Source organism: Colletotrichum abscissum (assembly GCF_030869225.1).
Source record: "Colletotrichum abscissum strain IMI 504890 chromosome Unknown Scaffold_18.1, whole genome shotgun sequence".
NCBI classification, from domain to species: Eukaryota; Fungi; Ascomycota; class Sordariomycetes; order Glomerellales; family Glomerellaceae; genus Colletotrichum; species Colletotrichum abscissum.
Window position 1 is genome coordinate 960,797 of NW_026850076.1, and position 15,595 is coordinate 976,391.

The following is a 15,595-nucleotide window of genomic DNA, read 5'->3' on the forward strand; positions in this document are numbered from 1 at the left end:
GGCACAGAATTGTGGCATCGGGCGAGTCGGGCAAGAATATTGTCCGTCAACCAATGACCTGTCGACGTGGGCGTAAAATTTTCTCAGTGATTATACCAAGTCCGGCGATGTTTCGAGACATTCTGTTACAGATCGAATCCGTCGACCGTCTGAATGGCATAGTGCCGACAGGATCCAAGCTGTCGGCGTCTCGTTGAGCCATGTGGCATCCGTCCGGAATTGTCGTAGCCGCTTCCGGCCGGCGTTTTTCTCGGCAGTGGTTAACCTCTTCCGGCGCTCAGTCGGAGCATGCATCCTCCCCGATGTCCTAGCGTCCACCTGATTCCTTTGACAACCCGGGTCCAAGGTTCAGGTAGTCCGCAATCTGACTTTACGCTGCCCTTCCCAGCTTCGTCAGTGATGCAACGTTTCTAGTCAAAGACTGCAAATTCGCAGGAAAAACACTTCATCAGTGGCGGTCAACCGCATCTAGGTTCGCCAGCTTCAGTGTTAGACACCCATTCAATCGGTCTCATCGAACCCATCCAGGGACTTGGAACCGTGGTGTGCCCTCATTCATGTCGGCCAAACGCATTGTCAGTCCAACGGCTGCCATCACACCCAGACCCAGACCGGTCATGGTAAAGGAGGAGAGCTCTCTCACCCTCGTGTTGCCCGTCATCCGCCGCCATTTCTTGGCAGGCGGGAATGTCAGCGTAAATCTGTCTCAACTTGAGACGTGGCGTTGAACAGAAGTTCTGAAACCAGGTTTTTCACCTGTTGTGACGCTACGTTAACTGCTCCGAAGCCGACGAGCCACACACTTTGTGGTAGGAGGTCCACTATAGCCTCAAAGACGACTATGACCGCATCTACAATGTCTTTTTGACATACTTGAGAGAGAGAGAGAGGTAGGTGAACGGTTCGACACGAACGGGCGCATAGTTCGAGCTGAACGTTCTCTCGAATGGGCTGATGAAGAGGCGCACTACCCCCAAGCGAGCCTATTGCTCTCATTAAAGCCATGGAGAGCGGTGGAACGATTGAGAAACTCGAGTCTAGCCGCATGAGCTACTCTCTGGCTGCAAGCGCTCCAGCCTCAGCGAGAACAGCTCCTGGGAAGAGGCTATTCTATCGTCTGGCACTGACCACGATAGCCGACAAAATTAGGTGGAAGAGGTTTGGCCTGCGAGTGGCTTGCTCCTCGCTTCGGTTGTAATCTTGGTTCCCCAAGACAGTTCGAGTTAGCTATCCGTAGTTCGTTCAACCCTTCTTCCTAAGCAATCAGCTCGGACAATGCATATTGGATGCTTTTGGTTAGGTCTTGGAGGTTGAACTCGTGGGAGGAAACAAAGGCTAGGGCATTCAGCATACGAACGCCACAAACCAAGATTCATGTGGACTCTTTAGAGCAGTCCAAGTCGGAAATTTGCTCACAGGATTGAAAGTAGGCAGTGGAAGATGGGTACACACTTGTGCCCATTCGATACCCTCTTCTGCTTGCTCGCTTGCCATGGTGAAGTCATATATGTGGCCATGTAGGTATGGTACGCAAGGTATAACACTGGATGGGTGTGCTCCTGAGCCCTATACCAGAGTGCGATGCTTCATTGCATGAGCAGAGACACTCTAAGCAGATGTGCAACGGACAAAAAGTAAGGGTCCCTAACTAGCAAGCAAAGTGCGAGGTGATGGTCTAGAGATTGAGTATTCTGTCCCTGTCGAATCCTTGCAGAACGGTTGAGAATGCCATGTGGTGTCAAGATCCGAATGGCTGCCAAGCAACGGCAACATTTGTGTGTACGGACGTAAAGTCGAGCAAGCCACGCGCGACGCCTGCTAGCTAGCCGTTTGTCGTCTTCATGATCAACTCGACCCAGGAATCTGGAAGAAGGATGGGATATTCTCAATGACGGAAAAAGATTAGAATCGGATTTGTAGACCCAGAAAGCCGGTAGTAAGTATTCTCTTCACAATTTGGTTGGCTGAAACGCGAGGGTAGTCGGACATATCGAAATAAGATCATTGCGGGCGCACTATCTCTTTGGCTGCCGTTACTAGGTGATGGTATGTGGCTGTTGCTTCCATCTCACTTGCCATTCCAGGCCTTATGGTGGCATTCGTCCTGTCATTTCTTCACAATAAGAAGAATGAGGCTGAATGACGGGCACTCTGAAGGCGAAAGCGGCGAGATCGGCGGAAAGGGATCCCAATGAGGGAGAAATGACATAGATAGAGAAAGAGGACTGACGATGGTTCTGTGGTGGTTGGAGTTGAGAAGAATGAAAGTTGGAGTACGGGCGTAAAAGTGCGTCCCCACTTTCCCCGACGTCCACCCAGTGCCACCATTCTCCACGCGCGCGAGCTGACGGAGAACCTTGGCAGCAGCCTCAAGGAACCACATGCAAAACTCCAACTTGCCACTTGCATCCCATCACCAGAATTCCATACACGTCAACGAAACCAGCACGACATACCGCCGAAAATGGACAACAACAAAGACCTCCTCGCCAAAGCAAAGGAGTACTCGTCCAACAACGTGGACCTCTACGACCTGCTGCAGATCGACAGCACCGTCACCGAGGAAAAGGACGTCCGCCGCGCGTGGCGCAAACAGTCGCTCAACTACCACCCGGACAAGCTCAAGGACGCCTTTGACCCCGAGAAATGGGAGCTCATCGAGACGGCCCGCGACATCCTGCTCGACGCCGCCGCCCGCGCCGCATACGACAACGCCCGCAAGGCCGTCCTCCTGCGCAAGGCTGAGCGCGACCGCGTCCAGGGCCAGCGCAAGCGCCTCATTGACGAGCTCGAGGCCGCGGAGCAGGAGGGGAAAAGGCAGAAGCTCGCAGAGCAGGAAAAGGCGCGCGAGTTGGAGCGGGAGAGGGCGCGGCTTGCCGAAGAAGGGCGCCGGCGCATGGCGGAGGAGTCGGAGAGGTTCAAGCGGGAGAACCTGGAGCGGTTGGAGAGGGAGAGGGAGCCTGATGAATACGATGAGAAGCTGGCCGAGCTACAACAACGGCTGGACGAGAAGAGGCGACTCAAGGCCGAGAAGAAGGCGAGGAGGAAGGGCGGCGCGATGGGCGACGCTACTGCTGATGCGAGCACGCCTGTAGCAGCGAACACATCAGAACCAGCACCAAAGCCGGCTTCATCAGCAGCACCCCCTAAATGGGAGGATCTCAAGGCACGAATGATTGCGGCTCAGAGACTCAAAGAAGCGAGAAAGGCTGCCGAGGCAGGTCAGGCGACTGAGGAAGAGGTCAAACAAAAATACGAGACCGTTCAGGCTCTCGACCCGAGGAATAAAGTCTAGACAGGCTCGGGATGGGTTCGGCTTGCGTTTAGTGCAGGAGATGATGGCGGACGAGGCCGCGGCGATTCAACTACGCGATTATACCCCTTTTTACTTTCTATTTTACAATACGAGCGGCACTGACTTTTCAGTTACCCAGATGCCTCGTTCAACCCGTTCCTCAACCACTCGGGCACGAATGCCTTGATCTTCACAGCGTTGTTCTGCTCACCGTCCCCCTCGCCCTCGCCCCACTTCAGCAAGAACTCGTTGGCGGGGTCAAAGGTGGACGCGGCCGTCTCGCCAGGTAAGACGACGTCCGTCATGATCTCCAGCCGGCACAGGCCCAGGCCGACGTTCCCAATGCCCTTGAGCCACTTGCCCGCGCTCCGCCCCTTCTTGCCAGACCTCCCGATGCTCGTCTCGCGCGGGATCGACTCCGCGGGCAGACCGCCCTCGGGCCCGCGATTCGCGGCGTCCTGGTCCGCTGCCTCGGGTCGGTACTGCAGCGTCTGGGGCGCCGCCCTGTCCACGTCGTAAATCATGCACGGCAGGATCCGCTTGCGCACCACGCCGCGGTGCTTGGTCCGGATCGTGAGCTCCTGCCCGACGTAGCATCCCTTGTGATAGTCGATCCCGTTCATGTAGTCCATATTCGTCTCCTGCGGCAGCGCGTGCTCCCGGATGACCTCGTCCTGACCCTCGGCGACGCCCTGCAGGTACCGCCTGATGGTGTAGCTGTCCTCTGTCGTGACGTCCAGATCCAGTGCCAGCCCAGGCGGTGCCGCGGCCGCATCCCCGCCCTGTATCACGCGATATCCCAACCCAGGCGTCCGCGGATCCTTGGTGATTGTGTCCAGCAGCGCGGTATCGGTCGTAACCGGCTTCCCGCTATCGTTCCAAGCATGCCACACCGTCGCCTCGTCCGCCGCGAGCAGGCGCACGGTAAGCTTGGCGCGCAGCTTGTACCGCTTGATGTGCTTCGCCAGCCTCTCCGCCTCGTTGGCGTCCACCTCGATGAGGAACCGCGTGCCGGCCTGCTCCGACTCTGCCGCCGCCGCGCTGCCGCCGAGGCCCGCGAGGTCTGGGTATATGAACACATCGTGCAGGACGCGGCCCGTGGCGTTGAGGAAGGCGGCGTAGAAGCCCGTCTTTCGCGCGCGGGCGGCCTCGGAGGCGATGTTGCCCGTGATGACGCCCTGGAGGAACTTGGCGGCGTCGGCGCCGGCTACGGAGATGAGGCGGCGCGAGGGGAGGGCAGCGTAGCCGGCGGAGGGGGGCGCCGGGGTTGGAGTCGTCGGGTTGGTACTCGAGTGTTGTCGGCGCTGTTGTTGTTGTTGGCGGCAGGTGCGGCAGACGAAGGATGTGGCGGACAGCTGCTTGCGCGCTGTGAGCGTCGCGTTGCGGGTTACGGTGTTCATCGTTGCAGGTCGGGTGCCCTTTGGAGCTAGGGGTGCTTCAACACCAAGAAAGAAAATGTATCGGGGAAGGAAAGGTAGAAGAAAATAAAATGATGTGTTGACTCAATCGGCGACCGAGCTCGCTGTGCGGCTATTCGAACACGCCCGCGCCCAGGATGTGAAATGGGAAAATTGTTTGGTTTGTCATGACGTCCTAGCTCCGGGACGCACGGGACTCTCGGCCCGGGGATAGGCCCCATGGTACTGGACAATGTCTAATGTCAGGGACGGAGGGTCGGACGGCGCTGCTCCGAGTTTCTGCCCCACTGGCGGAAGAAACCTGTACTTATGGTGGAGACTGGAGAGGTTCGTCTCACTCTCGACCTGAGAGGAAGGGTTCCCCTCTGTATGGCCTGTGCTTTTCGAAGCTAAAGTGCTGCCTAAAGACGAAGCTTTTCTTGCAACATCCTCCTCGGACCATGATATCGTTCAAAGTTTTCTATCCAAGTGGGTTTGTATTCACTGGGGACGATGTACGAATATCCAGGTGGAACTGTTTCTGAAAAGGACCGACGACGCGCTGCTGCAGGTCAGGGCGACTGATGCCGGCATTGCTCACATTCGTTGCCTGGACGCACTAACTTGATGTGGAATACGATTCGACACAGCGCGCTTAGATTAAGTCAGCGATTACAACGTTTATATCCGTCCTCGCTCGGCAATAGTCAATACAGATACATTGGTGCCTGAGTTGGATTTATTTCATCAGTGTTGAGGCACATGGAAACCATCGTGGCTTTACCAAACTTGATCAGCTAATTGGCCTGGTGGACAACGATTCTACGTCTATGTCTCTCTCGCCTACCGCCATACGACCTGGAACATTGTCTTCCCTCTCTATGTCTCAGAATCACGACTGCCGGCCACCCGATATCCATGACGCAAATATCCAACAATGTCGAGCAGCACCTTCGCGGCAGTGAGCCATGGGCGCAGCACACAGCGGGAGAAGCGTGCATTCCTCCTGGCAAGGCTGAAGGCACAGAGGCAATCGGAAGTGGGATTGTGACCCTGGTGGACTCCCAAATTTCCCTGGAATAACCAACCCCAGCAGGCACCCGCCAATGACAGCCATGTTGCCAGCGGTCCCAAGTAAGCACTAATGCTCGACGCCGCCCCGTGGCAGTGTGGGTGCCAAGGACGAGTGCGACAGACTGCCAGTGTCGCACCTATTCGCACCAAATCAGCTAATTTTTCCCGTGCCGAATACCAGACTACCAGTTGAAACCCCCATAAATCGGTGTACGGGGATGATGGATCAGCAACTTGTAGGGGGGCCGGGCCCCTGGGGTTCACCGTTCACCACTCAAAAGAGTCGAGATTGACTGGAGGATCAGGGGTATGGAAGGGCAATGATCAATCCCGTCACCTCGAGCGGATCCCCGCCCGAATCCTACGGATATCAGGTGTCTGGTCCCAATGCTACCCTCCCTTGTCTTGCAGAAAAGCATCGAGACATGTTCTTCTCGCGCTGCTTCCCGCTCGCGCCACACTTTCGTCTCTAACCATCTTTCTCTCTCTCGATTTTCGTCTGTGATCGTCACTTGGGGGATGAGTTGATCTCGCGTCTGAAGGATTTTCTCTCGTTTGTGGTACGGGTACTCACTCCTAGGGGCGGCGACCTTCATTACACGCCGTAGTCTGCGCGCATCGACCAGGTTGAGAAGCGGCGAGTCGATCGCGGGACAACACCGAGGATCATCGCGACGTTCGCATTTCACAGCGAATTCTTCGACCATACCCATCATGGTATCGCGATCATGGCTGGCGGCGTTCCTCGCCGTTGGACAGCTTTCTTCTATCTGTAGCGCGCAAGTGGATGTCCCCTCAGTCAACAACTTTCGCAGAAGAGTCTTTGCTCGAGGTAAGCTTCGGCCTTATGTGCTCTCTCAAGACACAGGGCATCACTAACGAACACCAGCGTCGGTCATTGGCAATTGGGTCTATTACGATGGAGGTGAAGTATCACAGGTCATCAGCGGGTTGAGTCCCCAGTCACAATGGCGGCCCTCCAACCCGACAAACACGACGCTCTCAATCGACCTCACCAAATCATGGATGCCAGAGGACGTGGAAATCAAGGAAACCTCCAAGTCGGCTCCCAAAATGATGAGACAGGCCATCTTCACCGACAACTCGTCAGACTCCTTTTACATCTGGGGCGGCTTCACCTCCTACGGCGCCAAAATCCCAGACGCGAAACTCTGGCACTTCACCCCGGACGGCAGCGGCGGCGGCCAATGGGGCACCGTCCTCCCGCACGGCAACACCGCCTTCACGGCCCTCACCCGCTCTCAGGGCGGCGCCTTTGTCAGCACCAAGGATTCCGGCTTCTACTTTGGAGGGTTCTCCGATTCCGGGTCCGACCCGAACCCCAACGGCCCCGTGCCGGGCTTTTTGCAGTTCAACTACACGGCGACGGACACGGCGTGGACAAACAACTCGGACAGCGTGCCCTACTCCGACTACGGCACCCTCGTGGGCGCCACGGCGCACTACGCGCCGTACGGGCCGAACGGTTTGATTATGATTTTCGGCGGAGGATCGCACGTCATCGGGACCGGCCAGAGCGTGGATAACGTGGGCTATCTCAGCTTCAGCACGATTTACTTCATGGACCCCGTCACCAAGGTGTGGTATACCCAACAGACGAGCGGCAACGCCCCGGGCCCACGCATGTGGCACTGCACCGTCGGAGCCCAGGGCCCCAACAACACATACGAGATGTAGGTTCTTCTTGATAACTCTGCCAGAAAAAACCTCAGTCTTGAAAAGGTGCTAACCCATCATCAGCTTCATGTACGGCGGCAGCAACATCGCAAACAAGGAAACCTTTGACGAGGTCTACATCCTCTCGCTCCCCGGCTTCGTCTGGCAAAAGGCAAACTACACCTCCGCGGCCCCGCGCGACACGCAATCGTGCGTCGTCGCCGGCCAGCGCCAGATGATCACGTTCGGCGGCGTCAACAGGATGGCCAATAACGCCAACTCGACCCTCTTCTTCAACGAGGAAGATTCCTTCCGCCAGGGTGTCGGCGTCTTCGACCTCACGGCGCTGGCGTGGAAGGACGCGTACGAGCCCACGGCCGCCGCGTACGATTCGCCCGACGTCGTCAAGGCTTGGTACAATGAGGGGTGAGTTTTGATCCCATCATCCCTCCAAACAACATATTGTCTAGAGTGTAGTCCCGCTGACTTTTTGTTGCAGTAACCTCGCCAGCGTCCAGTACGGCTCAGGCGTCGAAGCGCTCATCAACTACGGCAAATCCGGATCAGGCTCGAGCTCAGGTTCAGGTTCCGGTTCCGGCTCCAGCTCCAGCTCCGATTCGAAATCCTCCAACACGGGCGCCATCGCCGGCGGCGTAGTAGGTGGCGTAGCGGGCGTCGCCCTCATCGGCCTAGCCGCGTTCTTCCTCATGAGGCGGCGGAAGCACAAGAAGGTCCCGACAGAAGAAACCGGTCCCAACGCCGTCGAAGCCCCGGGCTCGGCCGCCTACTATGATAACAACAACAACAACAACCACAATGCCGGAATGCAGCAGCACCAGCAGACGGCCTACTCGCCCGGCCCCGCCCCGTCCATGACGACGGCGCCGTCGGAGCTCCAGGGGGAGTACAGAGACCACTCGCCGTTTTCGGGCAGCGACGTGCCGCCCAAGATGATGCAGCCTCCCGAGATGGATGCGGGGGAGCCGCGGCACTATTACGCGGCGGAGCTGGACGGGACGGAGGCGCGGAAGTGAGGTTAGTTAGCACTGAGGGCTGGCTGATTGAATGCTTCGGGTGTCCTTTGAGGGAAGGAAAGGTACCTGGACTGGAAGAAATATAATTCATGATGAGATGTGGAAAAGTTCAAGGCCGAAGTAATGTTTCTAGGAAAAATATAGACTTTGTAGTATACACTGTCGATAATACCCTGCCTGAGAGAAGGCACATGATGAGACTTGCGTTTTCTACAATACATGTAGCTTACTTGCCCTCGGCCCATGAAAACAATGAACTTGAATATGACAACCATCACTCCAGGTGTCCAGCTAGGCATCAAGGGCATGGGGAGAGTAAATCAGTCCGCTTGAGGCAGCTTCAGGACGCCCGACTAGCTTTACGGTGCAGACACCTGATCGCTGCGCTCAGCCTGTATGCCATCATCGTACTTAGAAGATTGCAGGCTGAGTGGTTCCCACAAAGCCTCTGTTGCGTTTCTCCATGTCTCATCAGCAATCCTAGGCTGCAAGGGGTAAGGAGCATCTGCTCTACCCTCTTCTGACAGTGGCCCCCCTTCCAGTCGATGGTGCCGCCTTTGAACTCGCCCTCGTTGCGTATCGTCGTGGATTCCACAGTGAGCGTGGTCGACTGCCTTTGGGAACCACTCAACATAGCCAAGCAGCATCTATCTTCCTTGTTCTCTAGAGCTTACCTGAAGATTTAGGGTGTTACGATGTTATCACGACCCTCAGCTAGGTATTGTAATGCACCGTGAGGGATGAAGCGCTAACAGAGGCCAGACCCTGGTGAAGAGCATCAATTTCTACATCATATCTCTTTTCACAGACGGAGTCTGCGGTATGCGTTGAGATTCTGTGGACGTGACGGATGCTGTCCACAGGCTGGCCAGAATCTATGCATACCGAAGCATACACTGGGTACTTGGTGAGCTGAAAGAAGCCGGTTTTCGTGGATTCTGAGCAACGGGAACGGCTGGAAAGGATGTCATTAAGGTTTCACGCATGCTAGCCAACTTTTGGGTTTGCCCATTCATGTAGGGGCCGTCGATTTGTCCATTCGGGAGGGGTCGTAGGAATCTGGAAGAAATAAGGTGGTCAGAGGAAAAGTAGTCAGAAGATTTTAGGCACCAGATGAATCGACAAAACACACTACGACTAAATCACTCTGCAGGCTATCGGGAAACCTAAGTGACAGGTTTATTCGTTTGCCGAGTGACTTTCGTTTCCCTCGGCAGTTGGCATGTGTGATCTGCAATTGCATGACCGATTTACAGAGGTTGTGATGGTGGCCTTCTTCACTCGTGGTAGTCATGACCAACGAGATGATGACGTGCCTATCAGATTTACATAGAGATCGGTCGAGCATACTATTCATGACTCAACCATTGGTAATGTTTACATGGGGAACACTTTGAGATACCGCCTCCAGCCGAGAAGAATTCAGCATGGCTTTTTTCTCTCTTCGTCCAGCTGGGCGTAACGTGTAAGTTGAGTTCCCACATAGGGAGACGTGGCGTCGGGGAAATGCCAGCTACAAGGTGCTGTGAGACAGACACCATAGCTCGCGCGTATTTGTCGGACTGGGCTGTCGAGATGTTCCTAGTCTATGACTGGAGCAATATACTGCTGAATGATGAGCTCACACGGACCGACGCAACCTACAGGAACGGCCAGACCTCCAAGGTCGGGGCCCGATAGGCTAACACTACACCCATACCAACTATTCTCGATACATTCCTGACCACAACTGACAAAGTCACAACAGCGGCGGCCAAGTCTAGCCATCACTGCTCTTCAGCGCCCCCGTATCCTAGCCAGCTGTGCGCCTTGGAGTGGACCACCTCTGGCCCCCCTTCGACGCAGGAGAAGTCCGTCACGAGCATCACGATGTGTAAACTAGAACCTTGGGCCCTCGGATACAGCAGGTTCCGATCCGTGTGTATGGAGGCGTATAGCTTCTGCTTTACTAACACGGTGGCGGATCGGGTTCGGACCGATGTGGAGGTTGCCAACGGCGGTACGCATCTTAATCAACCTCTCGTATTCAACGTGACTACTACTTTGGACTTGAATGAGGGTACGACTTTGATTCGGGGCAAAATGCTCATCTTCAAATAGAAACTAGTAACTATTCAGGGAAGGGGATATAAGGGAAAGGATATATTGAATATACTAGACTTTACAACGGCATATAGGCTCCGTTTTAGGAAGTGCGATAGTTGAGGCTCTCTTCTCCGCCGGTTTCATGCTCGCAGACAAGTAGGCTATAAGAACCAATTGTCGTACAACCGGACCCAAGTTATCTACTCCTAATGAAGTCTTTGGCCTGGCTGGTGGTAAGGACTAAGGGGATACATGGGAGACAAATCACCGCCCTGATGACAGATGATTCAATTTCAAAAAGGAAAAGCAAGGAAGGAGAGGCAATGCTGACCTCACAATTCGGGCCCCTGCCCGGAATCGAACAGGGCGAACCTCAGTTAACCCGTACTCTGATTTCGTTGGAGTATCAGGTTATTCCACCATTTCACTACCTCGCACGCAGTTTTGATCTGGCCCGCCAACCGTAAACGGGCGCCCCTGAGCTGGTGATAGGAAACGACGCTGAGGGGGTACAAGTAAGATTTAGCGAAGGTGAATGGTTCACCCGCGGGTGGGAGGAGCTAGAAGGCTCACAAAGACATAGAGGTGAGAAGGAGCGAGGCTGGTGCCGGTGGCTGAAGCTGTAGTTGAACACCATCAACTGCCACGACAGGCTTGACGATCTCTCACCAGCGAAACATAGTCTCGGCCAAAGACCACTCGGCCGAGTAAACGGGATGACGGAACCCCTTCTCGAAAAGGACCCTGACGACCCTGTCGAGACGGGTCCCGGAGTCTTGGATCCTAAAGCTCATCGGGCGAAAGAAGTTACGTCAAGTCTCTCTTCGCCGTTCATCGAGGAAGCAACTCGGCGATCCGTGGTCCCGATCCCAACGTCCTCCCCGTAGGGATACACCACGCACCAAACTGGTACACACCACCTCGCCGATCACACTTTCGCCTCAATACCGCAAATCATGACAGCATCACTCCCGCCTCGGCGCCAAAAGGGATGGGAAAACAACCACCTTTGATGCCGGACAACCGCGTCCCAAAACGTGGAATGAATCTAGCCCGCCGTCCGAACCACCCCCCGTTGGAATCATCTCTCATCAAACCCAAGCAAGAGGATCAACGCCTCTAACGCTGTAATGACTTCATCACTTTTAGGGGTCCAAAAAACCGGGACCCGCGGGAAGGGGAGCTCATCTAAGTGGTGAACGTCTAAAATATGGGTCCATGGGGTGTCCCGGACTTTGGCTTCTCCCCGAAGAGCCGGGTTCCTTGTGCTGTGCGCCGTGCCGCTCTCAAACCCGCGGGTTTTACACTTTACGGTAATGCTTCTGCTTTCTCTGCCTCAAAACCTAAGCCTACCAGGTAAACAGAACGAAGCTAGTGTGAGCTGAGATAAGCGGATGGTAGGGCGGAAAACCGATGGCCTTGGGATGGAGCTCGTCTGGCGGATCGCCCTCTGAGTGTACTACGTAGGTTTGTCTCTTCTGTGCGGTCGTCGGGGTTGCACAGGTCTGCGAACTCCGCTCCGCGCCGAGAGTTCCCCTCTACGAGCCCACGCTTTGTCTATCGCGCACCCCACGCGGGGTTAAGAGCGAGTGCGACAACGCGGCGCACGCCTTTACTGCACGAACCTGTAGTGGTCTTTGAGATGTTCGGAGTATGAATGCAGAGTACGGATACGCTGTATCTGGATAGAGGTGGTAAGATGGTGAGGTTTACAGCCATAGGTAGAGTGTGAGCTACGCCATCATGGGATGCAAGTCAGGTCGTCAAAAGGCACGGTCACGTTCGTCCAGTCAGGCGGTATCTGTAATCGCGTCCCGGTACCACCCATCCATCCACCATCTCGTCTCATCGGACACACCAGTCTCTGCTTGAGACGACCAACCTTGACTCTGGAACTCATCAGATGACTGGTGTACGGATACGCACTTGACTTTTACACGGCAGACCGTTTCGTTTCCGAGAGAGACATGCAGACGCGAGCCCAATGTCAGGAACCCGGGTTCACGGGCCAACTCTTGTTTCCTCCCAACGGAGAGAAAGAGTGTGTGTGCTCATTGCGTGAACCGCTGGTCTGGACAGCCGAAAGGCAATTCGTCTCGTGATCCGGACGGCCTTGACGGTTGTGCAGACGGCCGTCCTTCGGTGCCGAGGGCGGAAGTGGGATTGGATCTCATGAGCTTCCTCGGGTGAAGTGGGCACCTGGAGCATGGCGCAGCGAGCCACGCACTACTGTTTTGCTTCAGAATGCGACATCTCCCCCGTTTGAAGATACATATTTCTGGGGACACGACCGATGAAGCTCTTGTGGCCCCTCAGATCGTAGACTCTCTTGGGCTCAAGCGATTCTGATTCAGATGATAGTCTAACAGTCTAGCTGTCAATAACGGACAGATGATGCTTGGCAGCCCGGAAAGGTACTCGCACGAACTGACAAATCCGCCCCAGTGAACTCGGCCGCGACCAACAAACACAAATCCAGCACGTTCTGCGGATCTTCGCAACAGACAGGTGCGGCCCGCTGCTTGCATTTCCTTCACGTTTCGAAAGGCAGGGAGGGGGGAGGGGGGTGGGTGTATGCATGTCAAATTCTGTCTCTGATTTCCAAGCCAACAGTCCTTTTTTGCTCGAACCAGTCATCGGACGCTCGGACAAAGTGTGGGAGAATCCTTGGCAGCCGTGGCAGGAACGGAGTTAGTACATACAAGTAGTGCTGGGCACCTGGATGACTGATGAATAATTCGGCTTCGGCTTACGATATCAGCCCCCACGGCTTTGCACAGTTTGAGGCCCATTTGCTATATGCTAAAACCACACCCCTTTATGCACAAAGCGGATAAGGTAGGAAAGACCCATACTTCTCGGCCCCCGGGCTCCAGCCGTCCAAGGGGAGAGATGGACCCCCGCCAGGTTCTGGACTTACGGATTACAAAGTGAGATTAACTCCAATGCCAAGCAATCACCCATCTGCACCTGGCACTGGCAGAGCGGCGGTGGGGATAGGTAAGCGGAGGGAGAAGAAAGATGCGGCGGCGCAGGCAGCACGAATCCAATCCAATACAAGGCCACCATCGCGAAATTTCAGGGCCGGCCACGGTGAGTGACTCAAAAACTCCGAGTGGTGTGGGGAGCGGACAGCCTCGCTTCCCTTGACCACATTGGAATTTCCCATCTTTCATCGACGAGCATCGACGACTCATCAGGCAATAGTCACGATCGAATACTCACGATCACTTTTGCACAAAACTTCTGATTCTTACCCCTGCGATGATTATCCGCAACTATTCGCTCCCTTGCCTTGAGGGAAGAAGAACTCCACCATTCTGCGTAAAGATGCCCCGCCGTGCCGAAGGGCTCGCAGTCACAGGCTCTGGGCTCGCTGCACTCCCCTTCCCCCTTCCCCCTTCCGCACCGCCGCCCGCCCGAAACAATCCCATCCACCGCACCCCGGCGGAGACGGGGGTGGGATATGTCGTGGAGCGGTGGTATGTTAGAGAACGATGGATCCTCGCGGTGCGGGCACAGATGCGGGCGAACACCTCGTCCAGTCGTCCAACTTTCAAGCGAGCACTCACTGATAATCTTTACTCTTGTGAAGGGAGTCGAGACCTTTTTTTTTTTTTCATTATCCACAAAAGAGTTGATCTTGGAAATTCTGGACCTTGGATTTTCCCACGTTCCCACTGCACAGCGTAATTCAGCGGATCCAAATTGTCACTACCTTAGATCCCCCTTATCAAGCAGATCATGAACCCTGAAAAAAGGCACAACCCGCAAGTCCGCGACCAAGAGCCGTGGAGTTTGCGGATACATGGAGTATCCGTAGGAATGATATGATTACATGCGCGCGTGAAGATCTTGCCCCAGCCTTCGGACGCCGTGGCCGTAGTACCTCCCGTCCGCACACACACAATCCAATCTTCCTCTTATCTGATCTACCTTATCGATAAGACCAGGTGATTCCCAAGCATGGAAGATCAGATCGCCCTTCTCAAAATTCGCCATCGTGACCTCAGCATTCCCCACGTGCGGGCCGCACCCCTCATGTTCTAAAGTATCGACGTGATTGAAATCGACAATCACAGGTCGTCATCACGCGATCTATCCGTACACTGCGGAGTAGACAGACGCGATTGCGTGCGCGAGGCGAGGCAGAAGGACACTCGATCTACGGATATGCCATTGTGCACAATTGACACTTTGTCGAGGGTAAACTCCCTTCCCTGCTCTCCACCCTCGCCTACAGCCTCAAATGATCGACGGGGGGGAGACGCAAGCAGGACAAGCAAGGCAGATGGGGTCCAGGACTCCAGATTGCAGCCCTTCATTCTGAGGTCTGGCCCCCCTCCTCGCGCCCTGAACCGAAAAAAAACCCCACGCCCGCAGGACTTTCAGGCCCCAGTGATTGATATCAATCCTCGTCGAATGAAGCCCTGCTCGCCAGCGTGTCTTTGTCTCATTCTCTACTGGGGGGTTGATGAGATGAGGTGTCAAAAACTGACAACTCGTCCCAACACTGCGCGCACTTTGTCCAGGCACTCAGGCACCGCTTTGGCACTTCCTCGCCTCGCTCTCCAAGAAATAAGAAAAGAGTTAACCCCCGGTCATCCAGTCACAAACCTCGAGAGCCCAGCAAAGAGGTTGGGCCAATTTCCCATAATGCTTGTAAACCTGTCCAGGGCCCGTCGCCGCCCCAAAATCCATTCCCCAGGAACCAAACCCGACCTTTCAAGGCTTCACCGCCCTGCCTCATTTTGGTTGTGCTTGGGTTTGTAAGTTTTGTTCACTTTCCCATGCTGCCTGCCGCGTTGAGGCACCCTCCCTCTCTCTCACCCGCAGGTAGGGTAGACTACCTAGGTAAAGTATCCCCTCCCCCCGGGATCGATAAAGGGACAGCATATAAGACACCACCCCACACGACGGATCACCCCCTACGACGGATCACCCAATTCGGCCACATTCAGCCAAAACCGCTATTCCATATATATATAAATAATTAAAGAATAAATATTTCAAAAAATACACAAGCTATAAAA

General features: G+C 55.1%; 3 protein-coding genes across 3 annotated transcripts; 2 read left to right on the forward strand and 1 right to left on the reverse strand.

Moving 5' to 3' along the window:
• Positions 1-2,464: 2,464 nt before the first annotated feature.
• On the forward strand, positions 2,465-3,295 carry CABS01_08319 (uncharacterized protein; the record flags this gene model as incomplete). Its single annotated transcript, XM_060541679.1, has 1 exon — positions 2,465-3,295. The coding sequence occupies one exon, from the start codon at positions 2,465-2,467 to the stop codon at positions 3,293-3,295; it is 831 nt and encodes a 276-aa protein (XP_060402483.1).
• Positions 3,296-3,426: 131 nt separating this feature from the next.
• On the reverse strand, positions 3,427-4,695 carry CABS01_08320 (folate-binding protein YgfZ; the record flags this gene model as incomplete). Its single annotated transcript, XM_060541680.1, has 1 exon — positions 3,427-4,695. The coding sequence occupies one exon, from the start codon at positions 4,693-4,695 to the stop codon at positions 3,427-3,429; it is 1,269 nt and encodes a 422-aa protein (XP_060402484.1).
• Positions 4,696-6,480: 1,785 nt separating this feature from the next.
• On the forward strand, positions 6,481-8,477 carry CABS01_08321 (kelch repeat protein; the record flags this gene model as incomplete). The annotated part of the gene is made up of 4 exons (XM_060541681.1): positions 6,481-6,598; positions 6,656-7,460; positions 7,528-7,869; positions 7,943-8,477. The coding sequence occupies 4 exons, from the start codon at positions 6,481-6,483 to the stop codon at positions 8,475-8,477; spliced, it is 1,800 nt and encodes a 599-aa protein (XP_060402485.1).
• Between the last annotated feature and the right edge of the window lie 7,118 nt (positions 8,478-15,595).